Below are 17,292 nucleotides of genomic sequence, written 5' to 3'. Positions count from 1 at the left end.
CAGCTCTTAATGCCAGAGCGTTTCTCTTCACACCAGAGGTTCGTGGGGAAAGAGGCTCTTACTAAACTTAGTGAAAGAGCAACTTTCACTGTCAGGGTATTTTTCAATTTCAGTTCAAGGAATATCCTAAAGTTTAGCCTTGTTCAGAATTTATTTGTATGTAGGAGAGGATTGTTTCATTCAGAATAGATTGGTTATTGAAGCAGTGCTGCTAACATCCATTCCCTTTCATACCACCGTTTTGATCCCATTTGTTCCCCTTCTCCAATTCTTTGGAAACTTGTGATCGAGGGGATCTTTGTTACTTATTTGTTTTGATTCTCTTCTTGTGTGCAGTGGGCACTGGAGTAGAGATTTCTGAAAAAAATAGTCTATTTTACCCCATCTTGCTTTTTGTGTTTGAGTTATTTTAATATTTTCTTGTAAATATTTTGTAATATTTTAGTAAAATGGATCACAATGTCATTTCCTAATACAAAGCAAGATATGTGGGAAGAAAATGTACAATTATTTGATTAAAATTATTTCCCACTGACCAAAACTTTGAGTGTTTTTTTTTTTTTAAGATTTTATTTATTTATTCATGAGAGACACAGAGATAGAGAAAGAGGCATAGACATAGGCAGAGAGAGAAGCAGGCTCCATGCAGGGAGCCCGAGTGGGACTCGATCCTGGGACTCCAGGATCACACCCCAAGCTGAAGGCAGATGCTTAACCGCTGAGCCACCCAGGCATCCCAACTTTGAGTGTTTCGTGGAACAAATAAATAAATAAATAAATAAATAAATAAATAAATAAATATTCTACACCAAAAACAAAAAACAAACAACAAAAACAACAACAACAACAACAAAACAGGCTAGAAAAGAAGAGTCACATGATCATATCAATAGACACAGAAAATACTCTTGACAAAATTCAACATCCACTCATGTGAAAATTTAGAAAAATAGGAATACAAGGGAATTTCTTCAATTTGATTTAAAAAAATCAAATATCTACATCTAACGTTATATTTAGTAGTTAATTAAACACTGAATGCTTTCCCTCTAAACTGGGAAAAGGATGTCTGTGGTTATCATTCTTATTCAACACAGTGCTGAAAGATTAAGCCAGTGCAAGAAGGCAAGGCAAGACAACAAAATGAATACAGGTTGGAAAAGAAGACATAAAACTTTGTGCCCCAAAAATTTCCAAAAAGTGAAAATGCATGTATTTGAGATGGCTCTTGAAAAGAGGATTCATTCATTCAACAATCAATAAATCCACCACAGTGCAGGTTTGACCATTCACTCATTCATTCCACAAATTTATTTCAGTTTTTTTAACATATTTATTGAACATCTGCTAAATCTCAAACATCATTCTAGCCATAAGGATTCAGCAGTGAACAAAATAGATAAAATCTCTGTCCTTATGGAATTTCTAATTAGCACATGGGTAAGGATGGGATAGAAAATAAGTGAAATCAATAAATCACATAATTTACATTTGACAAATAAAACAGGGAAGGGAGACATAGAAGAGACAAAGGGAAGGGAAGAGTGAGGGAGGTGCTGTAATTTCAAAGAGAGTGGTCAAAAGGCCTCACCAAGAAAGTGTCATTTGAGCAAATACTTGAAAGAATTGATAACCTTGCAGTTATCTGGAGGAAGTGCCATAGGAAGGGGGAACAGCAAATGGAAGTGTGAATGGTGCCTTTGAAGAATAGCATGACTAGAATGAGAGAAAGTAGTTGGAGATGAGGTCCCAGGCAATAGGAACTCTAGTGTGTAAGATCTTGTAGGCCACTCTGAGGCCATCATAAGGACTTTGGATAAAATTTTCACAGAACTGAGAACAATCTAGATAGAAGGAAGGGCAAGAACAAAGATGGAAAAGCAGGAGTAAGGGGGAAATTTGAGAAACACACTCTTTCCAGGATCACAGAGTATCTAGAAGAACAAGGGAAGTAAATGTGAATAGGAGACATAATAAGAAAGGCCTGGATATACCACTGAAGCATTAGAACTTAATTTGTGAGTCAATGGGGGAGCCATGAGAAGCCTGAGTGAAAACACTGAAGCTGTGCTTTACAACAATACGAATGGTTAGAAAAACAGAATCTAGCAGCTAGGAAATGAAAAAAAAACAAACAAACTATAATTTTAAATATCAGTATTTTGTCTCTTCTAGTGAAATAATTAATTCAGGTAAGGATCATCAATGAATGAGAGCCATGAAGTGGAAAGTTGATGGGAAACTGGATAAGCTCATAGTAAGTTAGCAGTAGTTATAAAACAGCATGAAAATAACAGCCTCAGTAATGTGAATGTGTACATGACAGAAGTCAGGAAATAGAATAGGGAAAGGTTCAGAACTGAAGGACAAATCAAGGACAACAAGACTCTCATTTTGCTAACCCAAGAATCAAGAGATATCATAGATGGTTGAGAGAAAAAGAAAAGTATCAGTATATTAATTTAAGTCACAATAATAAGAAAAACATAACTAATATGCTAATAATATAATGTATTAATATTTTATATAATAGGAATATAACTATAAATTAATAATATAATATAACAAATAATATAACTAAGAATAATATAACTTTATTAGGAAGACGGAGGAAAGTAGATGAAGGACTAATGTGAGTTAACCTAGATCTTCTGCCATACGTGAAAGTCAAAAGATAATTTCTGAAGTTTATTTCAAAAAGGGAAACTCTTCCTTGTGGTAGATGGCCAGTATATAGAAGTAATGATGGAGTTAGGAAATCCCCTTTTTACAACCATCATAATAAAATTTGATTCAGGCAAGAATCATCTATGGATGCATGAGGTAGGGGCCAAGTTTGATACAAAACAGAATATTTACTCAGCATCAAAGGTTCTCTTCATAATATACTTCTTAAAAATGTTTATTTATTTTAAGTAATTTCTATACACAAAATGGAGCTCAAACTCTGACCCCAAGATCAAGAGTCACATGCTCTTCTGAATGAGCCAGCCAGGCATCCCCACAGTATACTCATTAGCTGCAAAAGGAAAAACAATAACTATATATACACTGGAGGAAATAAGAACACTTTAAGCAAGTGATCAAAATAAGGGGCAAATGGGCACCTGGCTGGTTCACTTGCTCAGTTGGAAGAGCATGTGACTCTTGGTCTTGGGGTTGTGAGTTCAAGCCCCATCATGGATGTGGAGCCTACAATCAATCAATCAATCAATAGGGCAAACAGATATCATGTGCCTCTGAATAAGATAACCTGAGAAGGACAAAACATCATTCCTGTTGTATTCCACTCAAAACATTTATAACCTGAATCTAATCATGAGGAAACAATATCAAATAAACCTAAATCAGAGACATTCTAAACAACTGGCCTTTATTTTTCAGAAGTTTAGTATCTTTATATTTATTTCAAGGATTTTATTTGTTTGAGAGAGCAAGAGAGCACAAGCAGGGGGAGGGACACAGGAAAAGGCAGAAGCAGACTCCTCGCTGAGCATGGAGCCTGACACCAGGCTCAATCTCAGGACCCCAAGATCATGACTGACCCAAAGTCAGATGCTTGACCAACTGAACCACCTAGACACCCCCAGACATTTTAGTATCTTTAAAGATAAATGAGGGACGCCTGGGTGGCTCAGCAGTTGAGTGTCTGCCTTTGCCTCAGGTCATGTCCCTGGGTCCTGGGCTCGAGTCCTACATTGGCTCCCCCCGGGGATCCTGCTTCTCCTTCTGCCTAGGTCTCTGCCTCTCTCTGTGTGTCTCTCATGAATAAATAAATGAAATCTTTAAAAAAAATAAATAAAGACAAACGGAAGGCTGAGAAATTATTATAAATGGTAACTAGACATGGAAACTAAATCTAATTCATGATACTGGACTGGATCTTATATGAGAAACAAAATAATGCTACAAAAAAACATTACTGGGACAACTGACAAAATTGGAATATAGAATATGGAGTCAATGTAAAGCTTACTGAATCATTTCTAGTCCTGACAAGATGAGATAAGCACATGCTACCCTATTCTTCCTGCTAATTATGAAACAAACAAACCTGGACAAAACCCATAAAGCAACTGACAGAAGATGGAAAACTGAAGAAAATACAAACTGGCTAGCGACCTTGAGCACTGAATTCCCTGGGATTTTGTTGGCTGCCAGTATATCCAGGCCTGGGCACAGGAGTCCCAATCCAAAAACACCAATGGGCAGAGACCAAATGGCTCAAAGAAAGCCTACTTTCTGTAGCTACAGGACCAGGAAAGAAATCTTCCCAAAAGAGAGCATGTTGATCAAACCTACCCTACTCAAGGCAAACATCTCAGAAAGTCTGCTCTTCTGTCACCCCCTTTTGCTCCCACTGTCTCCTATCCTTGCGAAACCCTGCTGGATTCCCTAGCACTTCATTAAAAGCTAGGCTGCCATTGCATCCCTAGATAAGCTGCATTTGGGGAGGATATGTTGGCAAAAACTCCATCCTTTTTTTTTTTTTTTTCGTGAGAGAGGCAGAGACACAGAGGGAGAAGCAGGCTCCCTGTAGAGACCTCGAAGCGGGACTTGATCCCAGGACCCCAAGATCAAGTCCTGAGCCAAAGGCAGACGCTCAACCACTAAGCCACCCAGGCATCCTTAAAAACTCCATCTTTTAAAGAGTTTGGGTCCTCATTTCTGTTGGTCCTCATTTCTTTATCCCATAGGGCAATCAAAGGTCTTTTTGTCTAGGCTAAGCAAATGTCCTCACAAAAATGGCTTTCCCCAGGGTGCCTGGGTGGCTCAGTCCGTTGGGTGCTGCCGTTGTCTGGGGTCATGACCCCAGGGCCCTGGGATGAAGCCTTGCATCAGGCTCTCTGCTCAGCTAGGATCTCCTTCTCCCCCTGCCTCCCCCCAACTCATATTCTTTCTCTCTCACTGGCTCTACTCTGCTCTATCAAATAAATAAATAAATTTAGAAAATGGCTTTCCCCTAGAATGCCTGCCCAGATTTTCCTTTCATTTTGAATCTATTCATTACTCCTTTGTCAACTCTTAGATAATACAGTAAAAGTTTCTTCTTAGAAGTTTAAAATAACCTTTTTTTTAAATTTAGATCTTTTCAATAAATGAGTTTGTGATAGGGCGCCTGGGTGGTTTAGTCAGTTAAGCGTCCGACTCTTAATCTCAGCTCAGGTCTTGGTCTCAGGGTTGTGAGTTCAGGCCTCACATTGATCCTTGTATTGAACCCTGCACATTGGTCCTGGAAACAGGAGTCAGACGCTTACCGGGCTGAGCCACCCAGGTGTCCCTTAACTAAATTTCTATGCTTGGTTCTCCCAGAAAAGGAAGGCCTAGACAACTAATCGGCAGTTCCTTGTTTGACACAAGTTACCTGACCTGGCTCTGAACCATCCCTTTGCTCCATATGAGGACAGTAAGTAACCTTACAGTAACTAATCTGCTTTGACTGAGAATTTCTCTGTGTCTGTTTCCTTGTACTTAGGTATTTCATTTTGTACAGTTCCTTGGCCAGCCTTTCTGCTAGATTGAATGCTGCCCAATTCATGAATTGGTGAATAAAAGCCTACTAGATCATTAAATGGTGGAAATTTTTCTTTTAACAGGAGGGAAAGAAGTTTTACAATGTGAGAGATAAAAAAAAATATGGAAGGTGTTATTGTGAATTATGAATATTGGATTTCCTTGTTGCTTGGTTGGAATTACTATCAACTACTTTTGATTCCTGAATTATTCCTTTATAACTGGAACCCCACACATAAATTGGATCATGTAGAGCTTTATATACAGATTATATAAATCAGCTATTAGAGTTAACTGAAGGCATTTAAATAACATTTCCACTGCTTCCTTGACAATATCCCTCCCCACCCCTCAAACCCCCTAAAACCTACTCTTCTTATAATTCTTACCAACTGACCACTCTCCAAACTCTTACTCACTCAGTGAAGATTTAGGAAACCTTGTTCACACTCCTCTTTTATACCAAATGTAAGACATAATCCTAGATTTCTATAGCCACAGTACATGGCCCATCTAACATGGCTTTGTGACTGGTTTGCCTATCTAATTCAGTGACCTTCACCTATTTTCAGCAATGTGTTGAAGCCAGTTCATTCCAGTTCCTACGAGGTGATTGTTCGCATCTTTCTAGGTCCTCACTCAGTAACATGTTGGTAACTTGAAATTAGCCATGGTGGCAGGATTTACACAACAAAAATCAACAAATGCTACAAATCAGGGAAACTTTTTTATTTTTGAGGACCAGTTTAACAGCAATGACTGTCTCTATCCCGCTTGAACCTCTCACAGACAGATCTAGACACAACCTAGGGTTTGGTCATCAGCAGGAACTGTCCCACACCAGAAATAAAAAACTTCAATTGTTCGTTCTCTAACCACCCCCTCAACTCTCAGCTTTCAAAGCCCTATTCCCCTATACCTTCTCTTCAATAAAACACAGACCTTCAGGCCCTATTCACATATTCTCTCCATACATCACAAAGGATGTATGTAGAAAGGATTCCAGCTGAACATACTGAACTGTTTCCCTTGATCATCTGTTAAGAGAAGGACTAACAAACTACTCAACATTTATCAATTATCTCCTGGAGTAGCATAGGGTAATAAAAATTCCATTTTTTCAAAAAGCAATCAAAACTTGTTCTTACCTTCATCACAAAATGTTCATGGTAACTCACTTTTTTATTTTTAATTTTTTAATTAATGACCAGTGTGGGGCTTGAACTCACAACCTGGAGATGAAGAGTCACCTCCTCTACTGAGACCAGCCAAGTGCACCTCTTCTCTCGAAAGAAAGAAAGAAAGAAAGAAAGAAAGAAAGAAAGAAAGAAAGAAAGAAAGAAATTTATTATTATTATTATTATTATTACTTTTATCAAAAAGATAAATCAAACAGCCAGGCACATCATGCAGGAGGGTTTGAGTCAACATTTCCAGCAGGAAATTGTATCCAAATACATGTCCTTATAATCTAAAAATATGCGTGGTTGCAGGGATAAATGGAGGAAGGCTGGTGTATTGGTTTCCTATCACTGCTGTAACCAATTACCACAAACTCAGTGGCTTAAAGCAATATAAATTTGTTATCTTACAGTAATGTAGGTTAGAAGTTCTACACAAATCTACCAAACTAAAATCAAGGTGTGGACAGAGATGAATTCCTTCCAGAGGTTTTAGAGGAGAATTTATTTTCTTGCCTTTTCCAGCTACTACGGGCTGCAATGGTATCTTTTTCTCTTTCCATATTCATATCAGGGATGAATCTGTTTACATCTGCCAACAGATTTAGAATGGTTTCTTTTTACTTTGCCTTTTCTCTTTCAGATGTGCCCTGTATCAATAGGCTAAAAGAATGCAGATAACTTTGAAATGTCATTTAAAATAATAAAAAGAAATACATCACACACACATATATATACATAGAATGAGACAGACAGACAATGGATTTCTAATGAAAATAGTTATTCAGTCATACAAATATTCTCATGAGGAATGTCATTTCAGAAACCATCCTTTCAAGAGAACTTTGAGTAGAAGTGTCTGCTTAAATACTAGGATAATATTGTGATGGTCAGGGCATTGCATAAGGACTAAGATACTTCTACCACAATTCCCAAAGGAGATTCGTTAATTGGATTTGAGAAAAGCGAAAATAGCTATTTTGCAATAAAAAGTGGCATATATAAAAACTTGCTTTGTCAAAATATATATAAATAGCTAATTATACTCCTATGCTGCCTTGAATACTAATTGCTAGGGAATGGCAATATCTCCTTGTTCTAAAGCTAGTTTACAGTTTCAGTTTTATTTCCATTGTTTTCTGTCCTCTTTTGTCTTAGGAGCACAGCCACCAGGATTGATGAACTTAAAGTCAAGTCAAAATAACCCAATTGAAGCACAGAAAGAAAAAAATTTAATTTTTAAAACTTTGCATTCAAGACATGTGACACATGCTCACTGTTTAGTCTCTAGGTCTGGGGTAATCACTTAAGATAACCAAAGTATATTATTAAAATACAAAAAAAAAGATAATAATAAAATAAAAATACTTAATTCAAAATAAGTAATAAAGGAGAAATTAAGAAACCATATTAGTTAGGGGTCTCCAGAGAAAAGAATAAATAGGATGTGTGTGTATATGTAGGAAAAGATTTTAAGAAACTGGTTCATGTAATTATGGAGCCTGGCAAGTCTAAAATCTACAGGGTAGGAGCAGCAGCCTGGAGACCCATGGAAAAGCTGATGTTGTGATGCAGTGTTGAGTGAAGCAACTTGCTTCACTCAACGTCCACAATTTTAAATGTTAATTTCACTCAAAATTACCCTTATAGAAACATCTAAATATCTTACCAAATATGTAGGCATTGTGGGCCAATCAAGTTGGCCCATTAAATTTAACCATCATAGGAAGAAAGAATTAGGTGGGGAAAATAGACAATAAACAGGAATATGGTAGACTTAGATCCAACTGTATCAGAATTTACTTTAAATATCAATAGCCTAAACATTCCAATTTAAAAACAAAGATTATGAGATTGAATTTAAAAACACAAAGTTTTGTGTTTAAAAACACAAAGCTCAACTATATACTGTTTATAATAGATATGCTTTTTAAAAATTTTTCTTTATTTATTCCTGAGAGACAGAGAGAGAGAGAGAGAGGCAGAGACATAGGCAGAGGGAGAAGCAGGCCCCATATAGGCAGAAAGGCAGGGAGCCTGATGAGGGACTCAATCCCAGGACTCCGGGATTCACACCCTGAGCCAAAGGCAGGCACTTAACCCCTGAGCCACCCAAGCATCCCTACAATAAATATGCTTTAAATATAACAACACAAAATGGTTGAAGAAAAAAAGGGAGAAAAAAAAAAAAGGGAGAAAAATTGCAATGCAAACACCAGCTGAAGGAAATGTGATTTTAGCTATGTTGATATTAAAGTAGACCATGAGATAAGTATTACATGAAATAAAGAATTAAATTTCATAGTGAAATTTTTTTTCATTTTAAAAAATAAAGTTTATTAGATCATAATGTTATCTGAATTTACCACCTTTGTCAAAAATCAACTCAAAGCTTCCAATGTAGTCTATAATTCCTTAATCAAAGTCAGCAACTTAGGGACAGCTTCAGCATCTACAGTCGACCTTTCACTAGCCAGGCAAACTTCCCGAAATAATCGTAGTGATTGAGTCATCTTCTCAAATTCTCTTGCTTTTCTATGTCCCTTTTGAATAACCTCCTCTGGAAGATTAGCAAGCCTTGCTGCATTAAAGCCATAGCTTTTAGGACAAGCTCCCTTAATGAATTTATAGAGGAAGGTAATAGTCTCCTGGCTAGGATCCTCACATTCATTTTCTACCATGCATGCCATGTGGCCCAGGCGCACTGCAACTTTTTGAGAATAATCTTCTACTAACAAATGGTAGTGGGTAGAAAACTATGTACGACACTTTATGTTCTCAGCAAGTTCTTTAACAACTGCATTTGCTATTGCTGTTCCATCAAATGTTGCAGTACCTCTCCCTAATTCATCCACAAGCACCAGAGAATGTGCGGTTGCATGCGCAAGTATGCTGGCAGTTTCACTCAATTCAACAAAAAATGTACTTTCACCTGACATGATGTCACCTGACATTATTCTGTCTGAGGCACCAAGTCTAGTAAATACTCTATCAATTGGTGTGAGCCTACACACTTCAGCAGGTACGTAACAACCCGTCTGGGCCATTACAGCTAATAGGCCAGCCTGTCTCCTGAGTGTAGACTTGCCCCCCATGTTAGGTCCCGTAACAAGCACACAATAAGCTTTGCCATTTTCCTCCTCCTCTTCCTCACAGCCTATTAGAATGTCATTGGGTATAAAGTCATCTCCAAAAAAAGTCTTCGTAGTGCAGGGATGACGAGATCCTCTAAGGTATAAGAAGGGAGGAGTGCCTTCTTCTGGCAACAAAATTACTGGATGACACATAGGGCCATCACTCCCTTGACTATAGTTAGCCAGGCACAGTAAGACATCTGATACTGCGATGCACTCAACAGCAGACTGCCAGTCCTTGTAATTTTTATCAAAGTTATAAAATAATCGCCTCATACAGTCCTTCAGTGATACATCTCTCCGTTCTTCAGCATTTATCAGATTAGCCAACTTCTTTTCAATAGTTTTGGTCCAGTATCATTTACAGCCCTTCTTGGTAGATTTCAACTCCTATTCTTCTGGCAAATTACGAGTGATGAAATTCTCTGGAATTCAATAAGAAAATAAAAATCTTAAATTTGTGTGCCAATTGTTTCACAATTAGAAAGTTAATGCTGACAAAACTTATAGAAAAATCTATCACCACAAGTGCAGATTTTAACACACTTTTCTCAGTAACTTACAGAATAAGTAGGAAGTCCTGAGCCCCAAAATCTCAATCAACTTAGCCCTCATTGCAAGGAGAGGACAACTGAAATTTCTGGAAACCTGACATGGTCTAAGAAGAATCCTTTGTACAGAGTCCCCTCCACAGGACCAGCTTCCAGTCCTCTCCCTTTTCCAACACTGTTAAAATGATGAAATATTGAGAAAAAAAATTATGCATTGCTGTTGCGACACAGCCACCAATCTCTGGCAAAGAGGATATAGGTGGGAATGTTATTTGGCAGCTTCCAGGACTTTTCCTTAAGAAATAGGGCTAGGATATGCATTTTGTCCAATTCTTTGTCCTTCGATTAATTATGCTGCCTCAGATGCATCTCGGATCATGAAGTCCTAACAGAGAAGCTGACAAATTCTCTATCACCATAGAAAGCTGTAACTGGCCCTTAACAAGCCTACTCAAGACTTTAATGTGGCAGGGGAAAAAAAATTTCTATCTCTATTAAGCTGTCTTTTTCATTTTAGCCCCTCTTCTAAGTGTGTAATGGTATCTCATTGTGGTTTGGATTTGTATTTCCCTAATGGCTAATGATGTTGTGCATCTTTTCACGTGCTTATTTGCTCTTTGTGTAACTTTTTTTTTCTCTTTGTGTAACTTCTTAAGTAAGATGTCAATTCAAATCTTTTGTCTACTTTTTAATTGGATTGTTTCCATGCTATTAATCCTTCACAAGTTTTATATATCAGTCCTTTATTGGATGTGACTTACAAATATTTTCTCTCAATCTGTGACTTGTCTTTTCATTATCTTAACATTGTCTTTCAAAGAAAAAGTGTTTTTAATCTGATAAAGTTCAATTTATCAAATTTTTTCTTTCAAGGGCCATGCTTTTAGTATCATATCTAAATCTTTAACTCGAGGTTAAAATTTTTTTCTCCTATATCTTCTAGAAGTTTTATAGTTTTAGCTCTTATATCTAGGTTTATGATTCATTTTTAGTTCATTTTGCATGTGGTACAAGATACAGATCAAAGTGCACTTTTTTAGGCAAATGGGTCCAATTGTTCCAAGATCATTTGTCGAAAAGACTACCCTTTCTCCACTGAATTGCCCTTCTACCTTTGCAAAACAAACAAAAACAAAAACCAAATTAAAAAAACAAAAACAGATATTTGTATGTGTGTGTGTGTGTGTGTATCTTTCTGGACTTTCTATTCTATTCTGTTGATTTTTAATTTATTTTTATGTCAATATCACATTATGTTACTGTAGCTTTATTTTTTATGAATCAAAATTTTATTAAGATACTGGAAACATTCTTTTTACTTAATAAATGATTTTTACATTATATCAATAGGCATTTATAAAGATGTCTATGACTTTTATACAACATTCAACACATAGTTAAGCCAGCAAAATTTTTTTTTAAGATTTTATTTATTTATTCATGAGAGACACACACAGAGAGAGGCAGAGATACAGGCAGAGGGAGAAGCCGGCTCCTTGCAGGGAGCCTGATCGGGACTCAATCCCAGGACCCCGGGATCATGCCCTGAGCCAAAGGCAGACACTCAACCCCAGAGCCACCCAGGCGTCCCTAAGCCAGCAAATCTAATATTCAACTACATATTTTTTTTCCTTAATGTGATACATACCATGAATACAATGTCAGTTAAAATTTCTGCCTGAGCATATGTTTCTCTTAATCCCGTGTGCTTCCTCGAGATGGGACTAAATGAGCCAGACAGACTTGGAACTTTTTTCAAAGCATATCTTACTGTAACTTTAAATAAATCTTGAAATCATGTAGTGTTAATCTTTCATCTTTGCTACTCTTTCTCAAAGATGTTTTGGCTATTCTAGGTCCTTTACATTTGTATATAAATTTTACAATCAGCTTGTTATTTATAGAGATGATAGTACTTTTCTCTCAAACAAACTTTACAAAAATAAAATGAGGGCAGCCTGGGTGGCTCAGCGGTTTAGCGCCACCTTCAGCCCAGGGCGTGATCCTGGAGTCCTGGGATCGAGTCCCACATCGGGCTCCCTGCATGGAGCCTGCTTCTCCCTCTGCCTGTGTCTCTGCCTCTCTCTCTCTCCCTGTCTCTCATGAATAAATAAAATCTTTTTTTTAAAAAAAATAAGGTATTTCTTTTAAAAAATGAAAGTTATTTGGCACCTTGTAATAAAAATGGGCAAACAGTAGTGTAACTCAATTGTTCTATGATTTGGGGGTAGTATGTCACTCCTACTCCTAATTTTTACACACTCATAGGAATTATCAAAACTTCACATTAGAAGAATACTGCTTGATCTACATAGAAAGTTAAAATCCACAAATTTTTACCACATCCGGTAAAAGAGAAAAACCCAAATCCAATGTAAATCCCAGAAGATTTGATGTCTCCAAAATGAATGTTTGCACTAGTGGCAGAATGCTTGTACGTTAAAAAAGCTATTGCAAAAAAAAAAAAAAAAAAAAAAAGCAGGAGCAGTTCACTAGGTGAACATTTCATAAAAGTCCAAAAAGAAGAGCATGGGGGCTTTAAAAATGATCCAATAAGACACAGCTCTTTACTTTCTTGATTAATAAGATGAAAACACAATGTGGATTTCATCAAACACTAGAAAAGCACTAAGAAAATGATCCCATCAAAAGCAAAGACTTCAGCAAATGTGAAAATCATATTTTGGGTAATTCTTCTGTGATATTCTTAAAATAGGTCAAATTTTTTTCATCCTTATGTATCTATCTCATCAGGAAAACATAAATAAGAATCCCATTGTCTATCCTAAGGCAGATCATGTATCTCAAGAATTCCAGGGAGATGCTTTCATAGAAGTTGAAAGTGTGTCCCAATTACATATTAGTCATAACAGAATAGGAGAAAGCCCAAAGATCATCTAGAAGTTTTCAAACCAGCCTGCATATTAGAATCTCAAAGAGAACTTTAAGAAATACACATGACTGGGTCGTACCCTGAGTTCTGATTTCTCTTAACTGGTTTAAGGGTGGGAACTAGTATATATTTTAGAAGAAAATTCTAATGTGAAGACAAAGTTGAGAAGGACTGTCCAAATATTTTCTTTTATATATGATAAAACTGAGGCAAAGAAAAGGTGATTTTCTCAGGAATGCAGCTAGTAAGTATTAGCAAGAGAATGTAACATTTACAAAGAATTATTTATTGATGCTTACATTACCCCCAAAACATGGGGACTTAAAACAACAAACATGTATTATCCAACAGGATTTTGAGAGTTCTTTGAGTGATCCTGTTCAGTATCTCCTGTGGCATTGCTGTCAAGCAATCACCTGGAGATGCAATCATCTGACGGCTTAACTGGGACTGAACAACAAAAAAAAAACCACAGAAGGCTTAAGTTGAGAGCAGGCCTCCGTTTCTTGCCACAAAGGACTTTCCCAAACTCTGCTTGCTATGTCCTCATGAAAGAGCAGCTGGTTTACCCAAATGAATGATGCAAGAGAGGGAACAAGGAGGAAGTCATGAAGCCGTCACGATCTATTGACATTCCTCCACTTCTGCAATATTCTACTTATTAAAAGCTAGTGATTAAGTCCGGCCCACACCCAAGAGCAGGGAAATTTGCCACCACTCTTTGAAGGAAACAGCAGGAAAGAATTAGTGGTTGGGGCACCTGGGTGGCTAATAAGCCGAGCATCCAACTCTTGGTTTCAGCTCAGGTTATGATCTCATGGGTCAAGGGATTGGCCCATGTGGACTCCCTACTCAGCAAGGAGTCTGCTTCAAGACTAACTTAGCTTAACCATAGCTTAAACAACAAACATTCTTCACATATCTGGAGGCTGGGAAGTCCATCATCATGGTGCCCGTCAATTCAGTTCCTGATGAGCATCCACTTCATGGCTTGTAGTGTCCTCACATGGCAAAGAGAGCTCAGGTCTCTCTTTCTCTTAAGAATACTAATCCCACCATAGGGGTCCCATTCTTGAGACCCCATCTCAATGTAATACATCTCAACAGTCTCACTTCCAAATACCACTACATTAAGGGTTAGGGCTTCAATCTTTTAATTTTGAGGGGACAAATTTCAGGCTGTCGCAGTTATCTTTCATATCTATATGCTAATATCTTTCCTTTAAAACTACATCATTTTGATAAAAATTTGTTTTTTTTCCAATTGCCAACAATGCTGTGATAAATACCTTTATATATGTATATGTATCTTTATGTATATTATAACTATTTCTGTAGGATAAGCTCCTACAAGTGAAATTACTTGGCCAAAGAAAGCATACACTTAAATTTTAGATAACATCAAACCACGCTTCAGAAAGGTTGTAAAAATGTATACCTCCTCAAAAAGGAGGAAACACTGTTTTTGTAGTAACTGCCACTCTAAACATTTGTATCAAAAGACTTCAGGTACAGTTGAACATTGAAGCCGATGAAGGGGAACAATCTCCTGCATAGTTGAAAATCCACATATAACTTTTGACTCCCCAAAACTCTGACTACTAATAGCCTACTTTGACCAGATGTCTTACTGATAACATAATCAGAACTCAGGGTACGACCCAGTCATGTGTATTTGTTAAATCAACTGTTGATTTAACATATTTAGTAGTATTGTATTCTTACAATAAAGTAAGCTAGAGAAAAGAAAATGTTATTAAGGAAATCACAAGAAAGAGAAAATATATTTATAGTGCTATATTGTATTTTTTATTGTATTTTTTAAGGTGATTTAAAAAAAAATCTGCATGCACCCAAGCAGTTCAAGCCTATGTTATTTAACTGTATTTCTATTCTCTTAACAGATGGCCATTCTCAGTCTTCATTTTACCTGATCAATCTAACTTTTCACATTGTCAATTACCACTTCTTCCACAAAGCACTTTCTTTACTTGTCTTCCAACGCTATATCCTCTCTTGCTTTTCCTCATAACACACTAGACTCCCCTTTGTCAGTCTTTCCTCTTGGTTCCTCCTCATCTTCCTGAATTTGACCATTCTCTTGGTCAAATCACATGCTATCTTTTGGATTTAAATACCATATCTCCAACTGGATGTCTAAAAGGCATCTAAAAACATCTAAAGCTACATTCATGATCTTAACCTAAAAACCTCATTCTTCCACAGTGTTAATCTTAATTCAACTCAGTAAATTGCAACTTCATCTTTACAGTTGCTCAAACCAAATCCTTTATGTGCCAACTTTGTTTTTTTCAGATTTCTGCTCAAGACAGATCCTGCCTCCCACCACCATTCTCTATATTCTTAGTTTGCCTCTTTTTAAAAAATGCCATGTCTCAATATATGAAATTAGTGTTTCTTTAATTGATCGTGTCCTCCACAAGAATATGAGCTGAGGTAGGAATTTAGCTGGTTCATTACAGTATCTCTAGCACCTAGAGCAGTTTTATGTAGTTGTTGACATACTGATCACTCAATAATTATTTGCTTAATAAATGAATGAATTTTATAGGTCATACATAAGTATAACTGAAAATCAGGCTGATGAAGTGGCAAAGCCAATAAATTTAGAGATAAAGCATCCAGGATAGGGGCTTAGCCTAGGCACAGCTATGATGCTTTAGGCAATTTATCCTTCAAATTTCCTCATCTGTAAAATGGTATTTATGCCATATTCCTCAGAAAATGAGATCGTTGATACAATATCTCTTTGGATTGCAATACACAAGTTCCACTACCTGCAACATCTAGGAAAAAATATGCTTGAATTCTTAATTTCACCTACTCAGGTACAACAATTTGAGTGTACATCTTCAGAGTCTCTTCTGTTACACTGTATCTTTAAATGTCCACTTGAGCAAACTTTGAGAATAGTAAAGGCAATTTACCAGGAAAAAAAAAATCACGTCTCTAATTGCATTATGGTGATTATTGTACAACCGGGTAAATATGCTAACAATCATTAATTGTACACGTAAAACAGGTGAATTGTAAGCCTTGTAAACTACATCTCAATAAAACTGTTAATAAAAACCTGCAAATAGAGAATGAATGAAATTCAGTAAGTAAGCTCTGCAACGGATTAGGTCATCCTAAAACATGGTTTATGAAAGAAACACCAGTATTTGGTCGAGTCCAAAGTGATCTGAACAACCTAGCTTCAGAACTCTATTGGGGGCACGTGCGTGGCTCAGTGGTTGAGCCTTTGGCTGTCTTGGTCCCGGGATCCTGGGATGGAGCCCCGCAGGGAGCCTGCTTCTCCCTCTGCCTATGTCTCTGCCTCTCTGTGTGTCTCTCATGAATGAATGAATAAAATCTAAAAAAAAAAAAAGTCCTATATTAGGATAACAGTGCAATAAGAACCCAGCCAGGCTCCTCCAGGAAAGAAAGCAGCCAACTCCGAAGCCTGCAGTGCCAGTCCTCACAAGCACCGCACCTGCCCCCCTCCTCCTGTCCTGCTCCCCAAGCAAAGCCCCGTTTCACTATGCAGAGTTGGACGCCTGCAGGAAGGGGTGTCCGCCCATGCTGGTCACTTAGCATCCAGTTTCCGCAAGGCCTGCTGTCCTCTCCAAACCCAGATCTGCGCCAGGGAGCTGATAAAATCTAGGCTTGCAGAGCGGATTCCCCACGCTGAAGGACCAGCCGAGGTCACCCCGGGTACTTGGAGCCACAAGGCGCTCCGGATCAGAAGGGCCAAAAACAGCGCGCTGGCTCCGACTGTGGCCGAGCAGGCGTCACCTGAGATTTTAAGACGGTTCCTGACGCCACCTGGGCCCTCCGACTCGGGGATGCGGGAGCCACCGAGAGCTTGCGCGGGCGGAGGCCGGGCTAGAACACCCCCCGGCCAGCACTGCGCGCTCTCGCGAGAACGCCCACGCCGCCGGCGTCCGCCCAGCCCGGGAGCCGCGCCCCGCTCCCGCTCCCGCTTCCGCTCCCGCGCGCGCGCGCAACTTGTTCTC

General features: G+C 38.0%; 1 protein-coding gene across 1 annotated transcript; it reads right to left on the bottom strand.

The window, feature by feature from the left end:
- Window positions 1–9,031: 9,031 nt before the first annotated feature.
- Window positions 9,032–17,235, bottom strand: LOC129496228 (DNA mismatch repair protein Msh6-like). The gene is given in 2 exon segments (XM_055304299.1): window positions 9,032–10,254; window positions 17,072–17,235. A coding segment is annotated over 1 exon segment (1,005 nt). The 5' UTR covers window positions 10,106–10,254; window positions 17,072–17,235; the 3' UTR covers window positions 9,032–9,100.
- Window positions 17,236–17,292: the final 57 nt, after the last annotated feature.

This window comes from Nyctereutes procyonoides, unplaced genomic scaffold, assembly GCF_905146905.1.
Source record: "Nyctereutes procyonoides isolate TBG_1078 unplaced genomic scaffold, NYPRO_anot_genome, whole genome shotgun sequence".
Classification (NCBI taxonomy): Eukaryota; Metazoa; Chordata; class Mammalia; order Carnivora; family Canidae; genus Nyctereutes; species Nyctereutes procyonoides.
Note: the sequence above shows the minus strand (reverse complement) of the source record. Positions and strands in the feature narration are given on the sequence as shown.